This window comes from Ahaetulla prasina, chromosome 1 (assembly GCF_028640845.1).
Source record: "Ahaetulla prasina isolate Xishuangbanna chromosome 1, ASM2864084v1, whole genome shotgun sequence".
NCBI classification, from domain to species: Eukaryota; Metazoa; Chordata; class Lepidosauria; order Squamata; family Colubridae; genus Ahaetulla; species Ahaetulla prasina.
Genome location: NC_080539.1, coordinates 247,112,860 through 247,127,988, shown reverse-complemented (window position 1 = coordinate 247,127,988; position 15,129 = coordinate 247,112,860). Strand labels below are relative to the sequence as shown.

The following is a 15,129-nucleotide window of genomic DNA, read 5'->3' as shown; positions in this document are numbered from 1 at the left end:
CTAAGTCAATTTGGGCTGTTTATTCATAAAGTATGAGCAAATACAAACATTGTTTACTTTGCCATTCTGAACAGGAATGGATTTTTTTTTTCAGGGAAAGATGAACATTTCTAGTTAAAAAGTCAACTTTTCAATTTTCATTAAACAATGAAAAAAATCATTGATCTATGAAAAATCAAGTTTTTGTTAAAATCTGCTGGGGGAGGATTTCCTTTAACGCTATCAGGAAATTCTAGCACTGCCATTTTCTGTTTTTTCTTTTTCATTTTATTCTAAATTTATTTTTAGACATTCAGCAGTAAATATATAACATTTCTGTTATAAATATATAACAATATATTTACCAGTGTTTGAATAAGAGGATTTCATGGCATTTATAGTTTGCATGGGTAAGAAAATTTCACATTCAGTGTGAGTAATGATTACACAGATTAAACTCTGAATGATCTTTTTGTCACAATAGATTTCATAATGCTAGGAAATTATAGTCCTAAATTATGCTTTGAAAAGAATTCAAATCATTCTCACCTTCTTATATAGATCTTAATTTAATGTATCATTCTCTAAAAAAAATAATAAGGCAATAGGTATACATGTGTATCTCAGATGTGGGTGAGTCATAGAAATACGCATTCTCCCTTGGAATGACATTTTCTTCTCCACGTTTTTCTTAATACCGTGATTGTAGGCATCTTTATTTAAGACCAATACGCATCAAATGAACTCCCAGCAGTCAATTCAGGATCAAGCTCCGGAACAGTCTCTAGACCAGCAGGCAGTTCAAGATGACATCACGACAGTTCAGCAAAGGAGACCGTATTTCCTCGAGTTAGAGAAGAGACAACACAAATGACCCACATTGCATTTTGGTGCCCTGGCAGAAATAGACAGCAGAGTAAGTACATGGTTGGCATAGAGTTGTGATGAAGCTTGGTTGCTTTATCAGTGTAAACATGCTCTGTATTCCTATCGTGATGGAAGAAGACAACACTGAAGAAAATCACAGGAACACAGAGAAACTGTTGAAGGACAATCTTGTAACAGGCTGATCAGCTCTTCCTCCTTTGACTCACTGGACCCTTTGGCTCCAATTCAGAACCTGGAAGGTTTTCCAAGATGGGTACTTCACATTCTCATCAATATGGCTTCCTTGGAAGGTTGGCAGCAGCAGGAGCTGTCAGTTCCATTTAGATGAATCAGCTCTTCTGGGAAGAAAGTTTTTAGAGCTGCCAGTAAGGAATTGCTGAACCACATTGTGTAATAGCAAATTGCCAAATCTCTAAAAACCGTATCTATTAAAAGCTAATGTAATAAGATAATGATCCATAATGAAACACGTATAGCAATAATTTCTCACACCCAAAAGATCACAGAAGTTAATTATGAAAAAGAAAGGTGTTAATAGACTGTCCTATCCAAATATGAAAAACTCACTCCCTCTTCCAATCCTCTCTAATGAAGGAAACAAACTATTAAGCAAAGATCAGAGTTAATGAAAAGTTTCAAATCTCACTTCTAAACACCTGAATGGCTGCGGTGCTCCCTTCAGCCATTTACTCGGACTCCGTACAGCCCTTTGAAATAACTATTGGTTATAACTAGCTTTAGTAACTAGTTTTCACAGCTGCTTGGTTAGATTTTGCAGATGCCACCTAAAGTCACCCAAATAGGTGGCCGGAATTATCAAGTGTAAGAAATCGAAAGGCTTCAATCCATTTGGCTTTCATTCTAGTGCTTTTTTAATAGTAGACTTTTGCGAACAACTCCTTGATGCCTGACCATAAGAATATTAAGACCCAGTTCCCAGAAGCTTGTGTTTAATGTAATTTAAAATTCAATTTCATTATCCCTCCCGCCGCCCCCCACCCTGGTGTTGCATATACTGGCTTGAGATTCCAAAGCAGCTTTCTGAGCAGCACTGAAGAATGATCTGGTCAGCGTGGGAATGCTCTGAGGTTGTTGTTTTTCTTCTCACACAGCAAAAGACTGAAGTACACCTCAACACACATGGAGCTGTTGCCACATCAAAGGCAAGACAATCTAGTTGTCCCACAGAGGGATCGGAGCCTTGTTTCTTTCGGGGAGAACGTTGTTTGCAAAGTGCATGAAATTCCCATTGCGCTGGTATTGCAGTCAGCACATGGAAAAGCAAGCATTTAGACAATCCCTCCACAGTGGGAAGGACGGCTCACCAAGAAACGCCAGCAGCCTGTGCCTAAAGCATAAAGGCATTGGAGACAGAAGAATGTTCGCGTCAATAGCGTTCCCTGTGAATTAGGGAACATTAACGCGGGCTAGAAAAAATGCCATGCTCAAGCAGACACTGCGTGGTAATAGCTCTGATTACTTTTCCCTCACTGCTGCCCTCGATTTTCTTCTTTTCGGGAGCAATATGCAACTGATTTAAGAATGGTTGTTCTTATTTTTGAAAGCCTATCATTTTTCACATTTGGGTCCCTGGGAAGAAAGAATTGCAATAGAGTACATAAAAATATCCCTGCCCTGAAACATGTCATGATTTCTGATGTCTGAAGAAAAAAAATATGTAAGAGGAATGAAAATCCACTATTTAAGTCACTGAAAAAAATCCACCTGGATCCCCTCATGGCAAAATATAAAATTTAAATTTTTTTAAAAAAAATCAAGCAAAACAAGAGGATAATGAATACTTAATTTGCAGTTACCGCTGCAAAATGAATTCTTGCAAAACATGGAACTCGGTCTGAAACAATGCTTCACTCTGGCCTTGATCCAACAATTTCTTACAGACCTCAAGTGTTAATTAGTTAATAACAAGTATCCCAATTATTACAGATCTGCACAAGCAGCAGCTTCTGCTGGTGAAATTTACACAGCTTGCTCTCACAGGAACTTGACACACCTTCCTACAAGGGTCTAGCTTGGGTTAGGAGCCTGTAGCAATTTGACTGCCCAATCACTCTCTCTTTCATCAGCCAACAGAAAGATCCATAGAGGACATCCTATCTAAATCACTAAATCGTATCTGTCCCATGCACTCAGCCAGGGTTTTTCATAGCTTAGGCACTAACGCTTATTTTATGACTTCTGATTCTGTAAGGTAGAATGAGACGCTGGTATCAGCCCTGGATCATTTTCTCACTTTAAAACAGCATCCTGAGTCATTTTAGTCTGGGTTTCTTGCTTGGATGTAGGGTCTGGACTGTGCCACCTCTCAGACAATTCTTCCAATAGATAATTATGAAGGTACTACCAGCAGCTGCCCATTCGGTGTTCAATGCTAGTCAACCTGAGTTGGAAACCAATGGCTTAAAGCACAGACAACCCAGCAACAGCAAACAGATCAGAATTCATGTAGGAACCGGCTTACATTCTTATCACATACTATATATATTGCGGCCATCTTCACTGCTTAGCACCAAGAGTTTATACATTAGATGATTAGAAGGTATCATTAACAAGAGACTCATCTAGTCCTAACTGACATAACTAGACGCATTGGTCTAACGCAGCATAAAAGATAACCTTTGAAGGCTGGGCTGGATTATTTCAAAATGCTACAGACCCCAGTTTATTTTAATTGGAGCAGAATAATTATCTTTCTTGCTCCAATACTAGTGAACAATGGCAGCTACTGATGTACACTGTATTTCTTTCTTGGCTGGAAGACACTAAAGGAATTTGCCGTAGGCTTTCTGGGTTAGGCTACACTATAGAGACATTCTTTAGAGACATACTGAAATCAATATTCTTTTCTTTGTTCAAGTGAATAAAAAATTATAAAAAATAAAATCAGCATTAGCACAAAGCTTGGTAATTTCAACAAGGGCAGAGGGCCATCAGTCCAACGGTGTCTAAAGAATCTCCTGGAATCAAAGCAAGAAGAGGAAAGTTTCTATCAGAATCTTCCATGGCTCTTGTTTCATTCTCTTCATATTGTCCAGGAGAATCAACCATCTTTTGTGTATCCAAAGCCCATGCTTCATGTATCCAAACTTAAAAGTCTTACCACTTTGCCTTAGAAATGTTTCAAAACATTTCTCTTGTGTGAAGTTATCTCATTTGCTTTATAAATCTGACAGGATTTTTCCCATTAAAGGTTGCTTGCATATATTTCGCCATGTCACAGAAAATGCTGATGATCTTGAAGCTTAAAAGCCAAACTATGGTGTTCCACAAGTCTGTCTGATGGATGATGTTCCTAATACTATTAACCTGTAGGCATTTGAAGAATAAGTCTCAGCGCTTTGCTAGGATTTCTCTTCCAATGTCCACAGAACTTCTGAAGTTGTACTGGGTAGTCATATCATTCCACACAAACTTAGCACATTAGGGCTGGTTCCAGGATTATCTTGGTATCAGACACCGGAGGGACAACTCAAATTGTGATATCCATAACAGGATCTGCTATCTCTAGCTGAACACTCCTCAAATATCCTAGACCACCCATTATCCATAAGCAGAAGATCCACTTAAGGAGATGTGCTACTTGAAAGTAAGACCACCGATAAGAGAGAAAATAAAAGGCCCACTTATAATATTTACATCTATAGATTGGGCCAATATTTGGTCCATAAACTCAATTTTAAAAATAAAAATCATATAGGAAGTAATCCAGTTCTTAGGCAGATCGTCATCAGCTATTAGTAAAGGTCCTTCCAGGAGAGGCCTCGGGCCTGTAGTCGTATTTATTCAGTGTACTGGGATAATAGGTAGTTGTGTACACATTTGTTTGTTGCAAAGGATAGAAGTTGGTTCTGTCATCCGGTATTAAATTGTTCTTGTTCAGTGTCTGTAAAAGAAGAACAAAATAATTTTAGATCTAGTTTCATCCTACTTTTCTCTATATTACAATGCTTGTCTCTTCTGTTTTCTAGTACCACTTACAAATTTCCCTCTGGCTAAGCTCTGCTTCTCTGTACAAACTTTTAGTTGCTTGGGATACAATGCCTGTGGCTCTGAAGAAATTGAGCCCTCCACTCAGTTTTGCCACTGATTCGCATCGTGTATGCGCTTTGCGCGCTATCGCGCAAAGTTGCATTACACGCAAGCGCATTGAATAAAAAACAGCTGAGGCATGGCATTCCACTCTGCCACGATTTACAGCTGAGCTAAAAACAAAAAAATAAAGGTAGGTATAGTGGGGGGCAGGCGGGAGGGCCCAACGTCAGTTATGAGTGAACCGGTTCGCTCTCATATCAAGATTTCCACTACCGGCTCTCACGAACCAGGGAGAACCAGTAACAACCCACCACTGCTACCACTTTTAAAAAACCAAGACCCACAGATGCTTTTGTATTTGGAAGCTGATTCTCTATCATCACTTTGTAAACTGTTGGAAGATAAACAGAAAAATTGGGCAGTTGTACTCCAATTTCTAAATCTAGCTCTCAGTTGGTTTCTCTTTTTTTTTTTTTTTTTTTTTCAAAAAAGTTTTTATTGGTCAAAAAAGGTTTATACAAATACATATCAGGTATGGTAAATTTTCATTTTTCTTATACAAGATAAGAATTTTGCTCAAATTTTAATCACATACAACAGCCATATGGCAAGCAGGTGACACGAAGTAGCTAAGTTTACAAATCTTACATACGCAATAAAGAAGGGTCAAGAATAAACAGAATATCATACAGAAGAGAATAAGGAAAACCAACACAATACCAAATATCTTTGTCACTTCCTAGTTTTGGATCTCAGAACTCTGGGTCGGCAGCCGCCTCCGCCCCATGGTCTATAACCTCCCCTTCTTCAATTCCTGGGTCATCTAATTCCAGGAGGGCTGCTCTCAGTTGGTTTCTCAACTGCTCTCTCCTTAATACACATTACTATTCTCTTTTTTTTAAATTTGAATTTATATCCCGCCCTTCTCCGAAGACTCAGGGCGGCTTACACTGTGTTAAGCAATAGTCTTCATCCTATTTGTATATTTATATACAAAGTCAACTTATTGCCCCCAACAATCTGGGTCCTCATTTTACCTCTTTCCTTCAGAAAAACACACGGGCAATTAATTTTTCATCCCAAACAGTACTTGACAGTAAGAATAGTATAATAAAGGACAAAATTTAAACCCAAGGTTATTTTTTAACATTGCTAAATATAAAACAAGTAGAAATTAGAAAGTTTAAACAGTACTGAATTACACTTATGGAGAGACATTATGGGTGGAATAACAAAATTTAGGATTAGTTGGAAATAGGCCAAACTTTATCTAAACTATGGACCAGATACTCTTCCAAGTTTAGAGAAATTTTCAGAAAATTCTAGCTCAGAAGCCAAATTATAATCTTCTATTTATAATCCTACTGTGGCAGGAACACACCTGTCCTTAAACCATCCAATGGCAACGGCCCAAGCTTTCCAATTAGCCTAGTTACTCTTTACTGCCTCTTGTGCTTAACTCTATCTCTGTTCAGATAGTACAACAGAACACCAAATCTGGGTGTAAGAGCCATTTCGGTGTTGATGAGAAATCGGGAAATATTTTGGGTACACAAGCCTATTTAGAATTTGGAGGCCACTTGTGGACAATCTTATACATGACGTCAAAGATAGGCATGGTAAGCTACAGAGGGTTCATTTATCACATTTCCCATTTTATTCTGCTACTTATACCACCACCTCCTCCTCCTCCTCCCCACCCCTCATAGCAAGTGGCTATAAGCCCACACTTCATAGCAGATCTTCTATCAATCAATAAAGTGGCTGAAACCAGTGAAAGGTTGCTCGCTATTATTCTGCAGAGCATGAGACAACCATACACTCAAACCCTTAAGTAGCAGCATCCGCTGATATTAAAAAATGTGACAAGTTTACCGGGCTTGCCGCTCCTGCCATAAGGCTAATGACACCTCTGCAAGATGTATCACTGCTCTGCCAGAGTAATTTCATTGCACGGAGACCACACCTTCCTAGCATGGCTGATCGCTCAATGAATTAAAAGGGGGTTGGGGGAAGGCACTAATGGCTGTACTGCTAACTCCTTGCTTTCCCTCCCTCGCTGACGTGATATAAATCAAAAGCCCCTGGAAGGGATATTTAGCATTGCAAGATGAGAGCATAGACAGAATGCAGCTTTTGTCCCCCAGAGCCTTTTCAACCTGTCACCAAACCCTTTCCTTTTCAGATCAGCTTCTGTCCCTTGACAACATCTGCTTTGCCATTTTATCTGTCAACGCTTTCTAAATTGGATGTGGGGGGCAATCCTTTGCTCCATATGCAACTCACGAGCAGCAAAACAGTCTGGATTGCTTAGAGGGTGGTGCAAAAATGGCGTCAAAGAGAAACCAATGCTAGCTTTCCAAACTGCTGCAATTCATCGGCTTTGGACTAGTGGTCGAATCGGGGACAATCTCCCTCTTGATGCCTTTCATGGATCATCTGGGCTTCCTGCCGAAAGATGGCTCCTTTTTCTACTACCCCACAAATAGGCATAAAGGAAGCAGGAAAAGAAAAGGCAGTGATAATGGAAAGAGCAAGCTAAAAGATAGGAAAGTGTGATTTGGAAGGGCAAAACAAATATCTACAAATACGTGCCCAATTCAGTCACATACTTCTGGAAATGGAAAACCTGCTTTGGTATCGCTACAACGCAAAATGAGGTGAAATAAATATTACTTTTGCGAGCAGCAAAATGACTACCTGTCAGGAACAAGACATTGTCAAGCGACATCACATTCTCCTTCTATTCTCATTTCCCAGCGGAAAAATCCACTGATTTTCTTCTCCCTAAGATTTCAATTTCCTCCCAAATAGAAATAAAGAAACAAAACAAAACAAGAGGATGTTTTTTTGGTCCATGACACTGATATTTGCCTACAGCAAAATGTCTCTCATTGGCGTATGAGGGGCTAAGGTTCATACTGTGCTAACCAGATGAAAACAGGTCCCATATTGTTAATGATGGGAAGGCTACCTTACAGAGACATCAACATTCCTCCTATGCCTAAGGATGTCATTTCTATGAATGTCATAAGTCTGGTTTTCATTGACAGACAAGCCTTTCTTCTGCTTAATCTTGCTTGATTCAGAGTTGCTAACATTTCCTACACTTAAGTTGTCCCAGATTGCAATTTTTTAAACTCAATCATCTTCATCCTTTCATTTCTAAGCTCAGCTCCCCTCCCCCCTAAATATATGGCTAGCACCAGGGGCATCCCTAAAGCTTGGAAGTGACTACTGTCTTCCTTAAATTCTTCTTAATTGAATTGTTTCTCTCTTTGGCCAATCTCATTAAAAGACCTGGAGAATGATTAATCTTTCCTTTATACCTTCTGAGCAATTCCAAGAATGTTTCCTATACGGCCAGCACTAATGGGTGTGATTTTCTTTTTAACACTGATGTATCCATTGCCTGCTCCCTTTTTTTATACCACCTATAAACCAGCAACCATGACTAAATTATATGGTGTGTGAAAAAGTACTTGCACTGAATATTTCAAATTTGGCTAATACATATTTAACTGCCTCGAGAGCACTTTACAATTGTGCTGATCACGCAGAAAGTCAACCTTTTCCTTCATCTTAAGAGTGTGGAAAGCCAACATTTTGGATGTGAAAAAATGCACCCTCCATTTAATGTTTTCCAGCAAACCGATGCTCAAAGTAAGATTGCCTCAAACACTAAATACAAGACCTAAGCCCAATGACTCAGGTTTAAGAGTCATTAATCTTCTGAGATCCTTTCGATATTTTATCTCTGTTTCAGTTATTCCGCATAGCCATTTTAGGTAATGAAAACAGAGACAGAATTATGAGAGTGCAAAATTTTTCAAATTTGAAATACCCCTGGGTGCATCAGAACTATTTTGACTGTGTAACATGCTACTTCAAAGCATTTCCAACATGATCAAAATAGTCCATCTCGCCCCATGAAATGGCTGTTGTGCATGCTCAATGCACGTATGTGTGTGTGTGTGCATGTGTTGAATTGACAGTAGGATGTTTTGAAAGGAAGTTATTTGTTTGAGTCTTCTTGGGAACCTAGGACTAACTATGGTTAGACAGACATTATGGATTAGATGGACCTTGGGTGGAGGGAAGACTTCAAGTGTCTTGTGCTCTCAGTAATGTGGTCCCCTTAGCCTACTACAATTTACTTCATGTGGCCTGTTTTCCAATGTTTCAGAAATGACATTTGTCTAAACCTGCAAACCATGAAAGATTTTAATTGGCAATGGCAGAGCTTGAACCTCAAATGGAGCAATCAGCATAGATCCGGTTGATCCTGCTGGGGTTTCAGCATTCGGAACATTCTTAGTGGAGATTCAGATTCTATTAAGAACAATTTGGTATTTTTTAAAACTAAAATTGGTCAGCCACTATGGATTATCTTGCCCCTCCAATGTGAGGTTGGCCCCCAATTCTCCAATCCTTTCATAAGGGCCTAAAGACATCTGCCAACTGGTTTGGGCCCCCAATGGGATAACAGTACAGGGGAGATGGTTGATTGAGTAACAATTGATCCCCCCCCACCCCCCATGTGTCCTTAGATTTTAATGTTTATTTTATTTAGGTTTATATATATATGTGTGTGTGTTCAGAAACATTTTTAGGACTGCAAGCTGCCCTATGGTAAAATGGGCAGCTGATAAATTTTATAACAAAATAAATAAATTATAATAGTCATGATTAACGAATGGATTATAACACAAATTATGTAGATGAGCCTTTTGGAAATTGCGCTTTTAAGAGCAGCCTTGCAGGTTAGGAATTGTGAAAGTTGTAATCCCACAAATCAAGAGGTCATCAGGTGGAGAAGACCATTAAAAAGCAATGGCTGGAAGTGCGGTGCTTGGGTTTTTTAAAATTTTAAACAGCTTGCAGTATTACAATCCAAACAACCTGGTTGAGCTGAGGATGATGTAAGGAATTCTATTAGAATGCATGGTGTAAATAGCTTGTATTACGATATGCATTCATGCGGAACATAACACAATACTGCCAAAGTGCTGTGCAAATTGTGGCTAATATAATAAACACAAATGGTGAGGAGATGACTTGAAAAAGGTTTTCCTTACCCTTCCTAAAAGATTTGACAACATAACCTAGAATATTATTGGGGGGGGGGATGGGAAAGTGGTGAGGAGAAGGCAATCTGGGGTGAGATTATCTTGCAATAGTAAAGTGCCCAGGCTTCTTATCATCCTGGAATATGCTGCCATCAGCAGTAGTTCTATCTCTGCTGAATGAATTTTCATGGAAACTTAATGCTTAGGCAGGTAAAATCTCCTTGAAATTAAATCTTATTTAATGTTGTGATTCAAAGAATAAACAACGTTATCAACTTTTTGGCTGACTGGTAAACAGGAATGACTGACAATTGAAAAAATGGGCAATAAAGTTATCGTTGGTATCCTTGCATTTTTTTAATGTATTGTGGCTCTTAATATAGATGCTTGCTGCTTCTCTTTTCTTCCATGCTCCACATGTTCATGGACACATGCACCTGAAAATGCAGTGTCAGAAATTTTGCTTCTGCTCCGTTAATGGTGGAACTGTTTTGTCTGAAGTTGAAAAGATCTATTTTTGTATATCCGGTTCAATATCTGAATCTAACACAATTCTTGTGCTATTTGCACCCCTTTAACACAGAGTGAAAAATATGTTTTCGGAATGTTAAGTACAAATGTTATTGCAAGAGAAAGGGAACACAGAAGGAGGTTGCATTTTATAATGCTGTGAACAGGTTAAATGCTTTATTTTAGCAAATGGACAGATTATTATTATTTAAATGTACGCATGTATATGACTGAATAATTACAGTCCTTTATGTCACTAGTGGAGCACATGATATATCACAGCGGTGAAATCCAAATATTTTTACTACCTGTTCTGTGGGCGTGGCTTGGTGGGCGTGGTGTGGCTTGGTGGGTGTCGCAGGGGAAGGATACTGCAAAATCTCCATTCCCTCCTCACTCCTGGGGGAAGGATATTGCAAAATCTCCATTCCCTCCTCACTCCTGGGGGAAGGATACTGCAAAATCTCCATTCCCTCCTCACTCCTGGGGGAAGGATATTGCAAAATCTTCATTCCTACCCCACTCTGGGACCAGCCAGAGGTGGTATTTGCTGGTTCTCTGAACTATTCAAAATTTCCGCTACCGGTTCTCCAGAATCTGTCAGAGCCTGCTGGATTTCACCCCTGATATATCAGCTCTGGGTTCTCATTTTTACTCATATTCTGTCATTCCTCAATTACTCTCCTTATGCCTTTTATTTTTAAAATTCAGGGTTACGACAACAGCAACAGAAAAATGTATGGTGAGAGAACCTATAGCAGTAGTTGTGGCTGTGACTGATTAGGATAACAGCTTTTTCTCCCAAACATTTAAAACAAAAGCTTGTAATTACAAAATATTCAGTCATATTCTTCTACAGGGTCATTTAAATGATGCCCAAATTGACTAGGTCTCCTAATAAACTGAAAGCGTTCCACTTCATTAATTACAGCAGATGCCCTACTTTTCAGCATCTCGAATTCATCTGCGCTTTTGGAGAGCTCGAGGGACTTAAACTGGACATCTCAAACGTGGTGGAACTAATGCATTAGCCATTCATATCATAGAAAGGATTACTGCAAAAAAACCTCCTCAGAAGGTTTTCAGCACTGCTTATGACATTAAGATTACAATCACATACTCATAAAAGGTTCTGCTAATTTCAACAGTACTTCTTCATTTTATCACCCTGGTTGTTGACTAGGCCAGAGAGCGGTGGGCCCTCTAGATTTTGATAAAGTACAACGTTATCCCGCCCTCCCCCCAAATTGCAGTTAGTAATATCTGGAGAATGAGGTGATTCTTCACCTGTGCAGGGAAATAAACAGAATTTATTTTCTGTCTTTCTTTCATCTCACACTTCCTCCATCCACCAATTCAGAACAGATGCTTAATATCCCCGTAGAGATGTTATGCCCAACATCTACTGGCTCCACTTTTCTGATCTACATTTATATTAACTTCCCTACTGTATTTAAATTATCATTCTCCCAATAAACCCGGGGACTGAATTTCTGTGGAGAGGAAAATAGGTATATCATCACTGATAAACAGTTACTAAACTATTGTTCTTCAAATAGGGGAAACTGTGATAGGAGAAAAGTAATCCACATGTTTATTGCCAGTGAGTTTCTAAGCATCATCTTCAGTTTTCTAAATGGACCTTTATCTACTAGTAACCCAACACGACTCTTCTACAGATTTCTCTTTTAAGGACTTGCTTTTCTAAACTCAGCCTAACTGCACCCCTATTTCCTATTGGAATTTTCCCTCCCATCCAGTACTGGGTTTCACTTTCGGCTGCTACCGGTTTGTGTGTGGGTGTGCACATGCAACGCTTCTGCGTATGCACAGAGATGTCTGGGTATGTGGGCGGAGTCTGCAGCCACCGCTACCGGTTCGCCCAAGCCAGGGTGAACCGGTAGCAACCCACCGCTGTTCCCATTCCTATAACTCATGATCTTTCAGTCTGTGCATCTATGGTAGAAGACAAATTTCAGTGGATCATCTTCAAAAACTTCAGCATAGCCTTCAACACCATCCTGGCATTAAATACCATTTTAGTGCTGTCTAAGGGACTTCCTCTGATTATGGAACAGAAAGAAGCTAATATTTTCAGGACAGTGGAAATTCAGGAAACTCAGTTAATGAAGCTGTTCCTGAAACAAACAGGATATGGCATTTCTGCATCAATCAACATGGATTTAATTAGATGAAAGAGATGAGAGAAACAGGATGGGTGGCGGAGATTTTCTTTCGTCTGACACAGTTTACGTTTTCCAAATTCATGCTGACTTGTGCTTAATAAAAATGTTTTCGCATTAACTTGCAAACAACGTTCTGCTACTGTAACCTAAAAACAATGGATAATACATTTTGGAAGGAGTTCAATAACAGCAAAGGACCATAGAATGTCCTTCATCTGTAGTCATTTAACTGCAGCTGTACCCACAAATAACAACGGAATTTGTGAATTGATATTTATTGTATTTATGTATGTATGCATTAGATTTTCATTCCACCTTTATTACTTTATAAATAATTCAAGATGCTGAATATACCTAATACTCCTACCTCCTCCTGTTTTCTCCACAACAACCTTGTGAGGCAGGTTGGGCTGAGAGGGAGTGACTGCCCAAAGTCACCTAGCCAGTTTTCATGCCCAAGGCAGCACTAGAACTGACAGGCTCCTGGTTTCTAGGCTTAGAACTGGTAACAGTTAACTGCTACAGACCAAACCAGTATAGTAATACTGTATACACCATACTGAATTCATGATTCAGGAAACACAAAATACATCCATCTTTGAGACTTGCTTACTGAGATAGCCATGATCAGGAAGAATCTTAAATTCGACATATTCATTTTGGCAGTGGTTCGCTCTCCAAGGTTATTTCAATTTAGTTTCTGAACGTTTCGTTATGAGACGAGGTAACATCATCAGCAGAGTTTTCTTGTCCTATTCTCCTTAGCTTATGAAAATCTTGTGTCAAGACATAAAGAAGCAGCAAGACATAAAGAGGCAGCAAACGAAGGAGAATAGGACAAGACAATCCTGCTGATAATGTTACCAGTCTTATAACGAAATGTTTGAAAACTAAATTGAAACAAGCTTGGAGAGCAAACCACTGCCAAAATCTAAAACCCAAGTATTTTCTATTATTTCAAGGTATTCATGTTCAAGCAGGGTAAACTTCCTTAGCTCTCCACCTTTGCAAATTCCTGCCTGCATGACTTGGACAATTTTGACATATAGTGAAGGACTAGGAGAAAAAAGGAGGATATGAAAGGGCTTTGTGCCTCTCAAGGCAAACTGAAAATACAGAGCTATTATCTCCCCCACAAATCAGAGTATCTCACAAAAAGCTCACAGGCATAAGAGGATTGCTCCAAAGACCAAATGACATTCAGCACTGCTCATTCTCAGTGACGCATATGTAGCACTTCTAGAAACCTACTGCAGAAACAGGGACTGTCAACGTATTCAAGCTGCTTTGTAACATGAGCAATGAACTAGCATTAACATTTAGGGAATGGAGGTTTTTGACAGTTTCCATTTTGTTCTGGCTTTATCACTTTGAGAATACAGCCCTTGCTAAAAAAAAAGTATTATTTCCTTATAAATAAATAAATAAATAAATAAATAGATGATAGATAGATAGATAGATAGATAGATAGATAGATAGATAGATAGATAGATAGATCGATAGATCGATCCAGACTCAAATTGTCCTACGGTACTTTGGATACATTATGCAAAGATCCAGCTCTCTGGAGAAAACTCCAATGTTAGAAAAAGTGTAAAGAAAGGGAAGAGGACAGGAAGAAGAAGAGGTAGCAAGTGGGATGGACTCCATTCCAACAGCGATGAATGTACTGTTGGAAGAGCTGAAGGATCAAGTTAGAAACCGATCATCATGAAGAAACATTTATCTATGTGGTTGCTTATGAATTAACAATGACTTGATGGGATGTAATCAATCGATCAGTAGATAGAACAGTGGCCTCTCCAAAGAAAGTAGCTTAGACATTTTCCTGCATGCAGGAGTTGGTGTGCTTATTGGTAGCAGCAAAGAACTGGATGAAACATACTATTTATATATGCCAACTATTTCAACATTGTTTTCTCATGAAACCTGTCCAAAGGATCTTCCAATAAAAAAGTATAGTTAAGATCCATTTTAAAGAGCAACAAAAAGAAAATCCACAGATAGTAGCAATAATTGGAAGAGGAGCACGTAGTCCTAACAATCCAGATAGTCCTCAATTGATAACCATTTGTTTAGCAATTGTTCGAAGACATGACAATACTGAAAAAAATGACTTACAATTGGTCCTTGCGCTTGTGACTGCCATAGCATCCTCTGCAGTCACATGATTAAAATTCAGGCCCTTGGCAACAGATATGAATTTATGATCGTTGGAGCATCCCGAGGTCACTTGATCTCTATCTGAAATCTTCCCAGCCGGCTTCCCACAAGCAAAGTCAATGGGGAAGCTGGATTTGCTTAATGACTGCATGACTCATTTAACCAAAGTGTTTCACTCAACAATCATGGGAAAAAAGGTTTGCAGGTGTGATTCACTTAGCAACCATCTTGCTTAGCAACAGAAGTTCCAGTCCCAATAATGGTCATAAGTTGAGGACTAC

General features: G+C 39.0%; 1 protein-coding gene across 10 annotated transcripts in view; it reads right to left on the bottom strand.

The window, feature by feature from the left end:
* Positions 1-15,129, bottom strand: part of SEMA5B (semaphorin 5B) — a 578,355-nt gene continuing 563,226 nt past the window's right edge. For all 10 annotated transcript variants that reach the window (XM_058195316.1, XM_058195280.1, XM_058195269.1 and 7 more), the window contains one exon: positions 1-4,771. In XM_058195316.1, coding sequence (XP_058051299.1) covers positions 4,616-4,771 — 156 coding nt within the window. In that variant the 3' untranslated portion in view covers positions 1-4,615. The remainder of the gene's footprint in view (positions 4,772-15,129) is intronic.